This window comes from Ixodes scapularis, unplaced genomic scaffold (assembly GCF_016920785.2).
Source record: "Ixodes scapularis isolate PalLabHiFi unplaced genomic scaffold, ASM1692078v2 PGA_scaffold4__175_contigs__length_147842914, whole genome shotgun sequence".
Taxonomy (NCBI): domain Eukaryota; kingdom Metazoa; phylum Arthropoda; class Arachnida; order Ixodida; family Ixodidae; genus Ixodes; species Ixodes scapularis.
The window spans coordinates 8,444,370-8,448,690 of NW_024609879.1; the positions used below are offsets into that span (position 1 = coordinate 8,444,370).

General features: G+C 36.6%; 1 protein-coding gene across 1 annotated transcript; it reads left to right on the plus strand.

Moving 5' to 3' along the window:
• The first annotated feature begins 467 nt into the window (after positions 1-467).
• On the plus strand, positions 468-1,271 carry LOC115324542. The gene is made up of 2 exons (XM_040210103.1): positions 468-608; positions 708-1,271. Exons 1-2 carry the CDS (start codon positions 468-470, stop codon positions 1,245-1,247), a joined length of 681 nt encoding a protein of 226 aa, XP_040066037.1. The 3' UTR covers positions 1,248-1,271.
• Positions 1,272-4,321: the final 3,050 nt, after the last annotated feature.

A 4,321-nucleotide genomic window follows, 5' to 3' on the forward strand; every position in this document is an offset into this window, starting at 1 on the left:
TAAAGATCAGACAGCGAAGACCAGAAAATGTGTGGATTACCGAAGAGATCTTGGAATTATGTCACACTAAGGACAGCCTATGGAAGAAATGTAAATTGAAACCTGGGGACGTGCTTTTAAACAAGGAGTTTCGGCAAGTGTGCAATAAACTAACAGCTAAAATTCGATTTTTAAGCAAACACCGTGGTCCTATCTGCCCGTTTTACATATGTGGCCTCTGCACTCTTGAGTGGAGGTCTGCGCCGTATTTCCGGTGACGTCGGTCTTTCCAGGACTTGAGCCTATATAAGAAAGTGCTCGGCGTGGTCTACCCCATTACAGCGGGCGATCCAGACACGTGTGCTTCTGCCCAAGTCTCATCTATCTTCTGTACTTGCAGGTGGGTACAGTGATTGGTTTTCGAATTTATTATTTTGTGGTTGTCTGGATCGCCCAGCTGTTGTTTCTTTGTGTGTCCTGTAGTTAGCATGGCAGAAAAACAACCTTCAACCGTAAAGGAAGTGGTGAAGATCCTAGCCGAGGTTTCTACTAAGCTGGATGATATGAACACCAAACTAAGCCATGAAATTAATACCATGAACACAAAATTAGGGACAGAACTGGAGAGCGTAAATCGGTCTATGGACTTTATGAATAAAAATTTCGAGGATTTCAAAAAAGACCTTGCTGCCGCAGTCAAAGAGATTAAATAACTGAGAGCTGAACAGGATGCTCTAAAAGTTGAAAACAAGCTGCTTGCTGACGGGCTTTGTACGGTAAAAAAGGAGCTTCTTGACCTCCAACAATACAGTCGAACAAATAATTTGGAAATCAAGGGACTCCCACAGAACCCAAACGAAGACCTTGAGACTCTCGTCGCTAAGCTCGCTGGTTGTGCAGGGGTTCAGGTGTGCCCCGCTGACATTGATGTTGTGCATCGTGTACCTTCGAAAACCCAGGGGGTACAAAATGTGATTGTAAAGTTTGTGCGACGTAGTGTCAGAGATGAAGTCTTGTCAAAGACAAAAAAAAAACAAAAACGAAGGCTTACGAGCGCTGACCTTGGTTTTGAGACCTCTGTGCCAGTTTATATAAACGAACATTTATGTCTCGAAAACAAAATCTTGTTGAGCAAAGCGATCCGGTGCAAAAAGGAAAAGGGATGGAAGTTTGCCTGGGTGTCCCAGAGCAGAATTTTCATGCGAAAAAATGAGACTAGCGACGTCATTTTGATAACCAGTGAAGACGACCTTTCCAAGATTGCGTAGACGGAAATTAGTTTTTGATTTTGTTCTTTTTCTTTTTTGATGTCTGAGAACTTTTTTACGCCCCTCGACTTCTATGATTTTCTGGAAGAAAAGCATTCCTTATCAGATACGTTTCTTCATATGAATACTAGGTCAATAAAAAACAAGCATGATGAGTTGCATAATCTGTTTCATGAATTCGGACCGCACTTAAGTGTTATCATGTTTTCCGAGACGTGGTATACAAGCAGTGCAGATTATTTCATTTTCCCCGACTACAATCATATCAGCGTTGATAGAGCTGGAAAAAGAGGCGGTGGTGTCGCTATGTTACTGAAGAAGTATATGAGGTACGAAATATTAAAGCAGTTTTCAATAATCACCGCATGGTATGAGATTTTGACTGTTCTTGTTAATGATACTATATTTTCCGTAGTTTATCGTCCCCCAAGTGCTGCCTTTGCCCCTTTTATTCAATGTTTTGAAGAGCTCTGTGGATTTGTAAATGATCATAACTATAAATCTTACATCGCCGGTGACTTTAATACTGATTTGTTTACTGATAGTAACTTGCAATTTGCGTTTACAACTCAGTTTCAATCCTTTGGTTTTTCTAATGTCATCAAGAACCCTACAAGAGTAACAAGTACAAGAGCTTCTCTTCTTGACTTGTTTATTACAAACCACGAACATTCCGTACTCTCTGCCGGCGTCATTTGATCAGATATCAGTGATCACCTTCCAATTTTTATATCGGTAGGAAAACGTCACTTCAGACAACGTTACATTAGCTCGACGATTACATACCAACCTATCACGCAGCGCCAGTTAGATGCTTTCCGCTATGAAATTGAACACACAAATTGGTCTGTTATTTTTGAAAGTTCATCGGTAGATGATGCTTATAATTCTTTTTTGGACTTGTATATTCGAATATATGGTAAATATTTTCCATTTAAAACCGTAAAACCCTCCAAAAACTCTCGCAAACCTTGGGTTACACCTAAACTTCTCACTATGATTCGCACGAAAAACAACTTATATGGTCAGTTTTTGAAATCTAGGGAAGCCTCGAAACTTGAGATTTTTAAGAAATATAGAAACAAACTAACAAGCATGCTGCGACAAGCGAAGAAAGATTATTACATTAATATGTTTAATATCGATGATATACGTCAAAGTGACGTGATGTGGCAAAGACTCAAAACATTGCTTAACTACAAACCACAGGTTTCTATGCCAGTTGAAATTAACATTGATGGTTGTATAATATCGGGGATGGATATGGTAATGCTTTTAATAACTATTTTGTAAATCATACCACATCTCCTGTTTCTACTACTACTGTAAATGATGCACTTCAGTGCATGCCTTCACCCTTGCCTAATTCTATATTTCTTTTTCCTACTGATGTATCCGAAGTCTGTAATATATTTATGAGTCTAAACAATAGTAGAAGTATTGATGCGTACAATATGCAAATAAAGCCAGCAAAGTATGTTCTAGATATCCTAGCACCATACCTAACTCATATATTCAATCTTGCACTTGAGTGCGGTGAGTTTCCTATCAAAATGCAGATTGCCAAAGTTAGTGTATTGCATAAAGGTGGTGATTTAAATAATATTAACAATTTTAGACCAATTTCCATACTTCCAGTATTTTCTAAGCCACTCGAAAAAATCGTTTCAAATAGAATTGTCTCTCATCTTGAGAAATACCTTTTAATTACAAATTCTCAATTTGGTTTCCGTAAGAGTTATTCAACTGAGTTAGCATTACTAAAACAAAAAGAAATAATATTAAGAGCACTAGATAATCGCTTATTAACGATCGGTATATACTTAGATTTCTCTAAGGCTTTCGACACGATAAATCACAATGTCCTCATAGCAAAATTAGAATACTATGGCATTCGTGGGAAAATTTTAAGTTTGTTACAATCTTACTTACGGAATCGTACCCAGTTCGTGTCTATATTTAACTTTAAATCTGATATTTCAAAAATAACAAATGGTGTACCCCAAGGCAGCATTTTAGGCCCCCTCCTTTTTATTCTTTATATTAACGATATTGTGAATGTAAATCGGGATCTTAAAGTTCAGTTCATAATATATGCTGATGACACTAGCATCTTCTTTTCCGATAAAGATATTTGTACTCTAGTAACTAAATGTAATACCGTTCTTGAACGTGTAGCAAAATGGACAAAAAATAATCACCTTAAGTTAAATTCGCAAAAAACCAAAGCCATTTTATTTAAAAGTCAACATGCTACAGTTATGATCCCAAACCCACTGATTTTGAACAATGAAGAAATTGAATTTGTCGACACTATTAAGACTTTGGGTGTTTGGTTTACAAATAGTATGTCTTGGAATAAATATGTTGATAATCTTTCGTCTAAATTGTCAAAAGCAGTGGGGTTGCTAACCAAGTTTAAATCGTTGCTACCTCGTTGTGTTAAGCTCCAACTTTACAATGCTTTGGTATATTCCCAACTTAATTATTGCCATCTAGTTTGGGGAAATACAACAAAAACAAATATAAATAAACTACATATTTTACAAAAGAAAGCTGTGCGTGCTATTGCCAATGTTTCATACTATGATCATACTGAACACTTGTTTTCATTGTTTAATATAAAACCAATTTCAAATATTTACAGGTCCCGACTTCTTGTGGCGTACAAGAAGTCTACGCAGTTTAAAAATAAAGTTTTTGAGGAGTTATGTAACCTAGTTCTTTTCACTTCCTCATATCAACTCCGCCCTAAAGAAAAATGGTTTGTTTCACCATCACATCCATTATATTATAACCACACGCTAAATTACCAATTAACTACTTTGTTAAATGAATTATTTTTAAAAGGTGTTGATATTCATGCAATGACGCTGGCAGAGGTACGAGCATTATTTTAGGGTTGTTTTCTTAGGTACAGCTAAGGCACAAGGATCACTGTACCATTGTATACCACAATGAATGCATTAATTTTTGTTTTTTCTCTTGTTTTTGTTTGATCTATGGCCTGTACATTTAAAATAGTGTTCTTTCTTTCAATGTAGCTATTGTGTTCGTTTTTGAAATTGCTTAGG

Bases quoted from the DNA above. Each gene is read 5' to 3' on its own strand.
- LOC115324542 (XM_040210103.1), top strand. From the start codon at position 468: ATGGCAGAAAAACAACCTTCAACCGTAAAGGAAGTGGTGAAGATCCTA. The intron at 609-707 runs GTAAATCGGTCT...AGAGCTGAACAG, and splicing joins TAGGGACAGAACTGGAGAGC to GATGCTCTAAAAGTTGAAAA.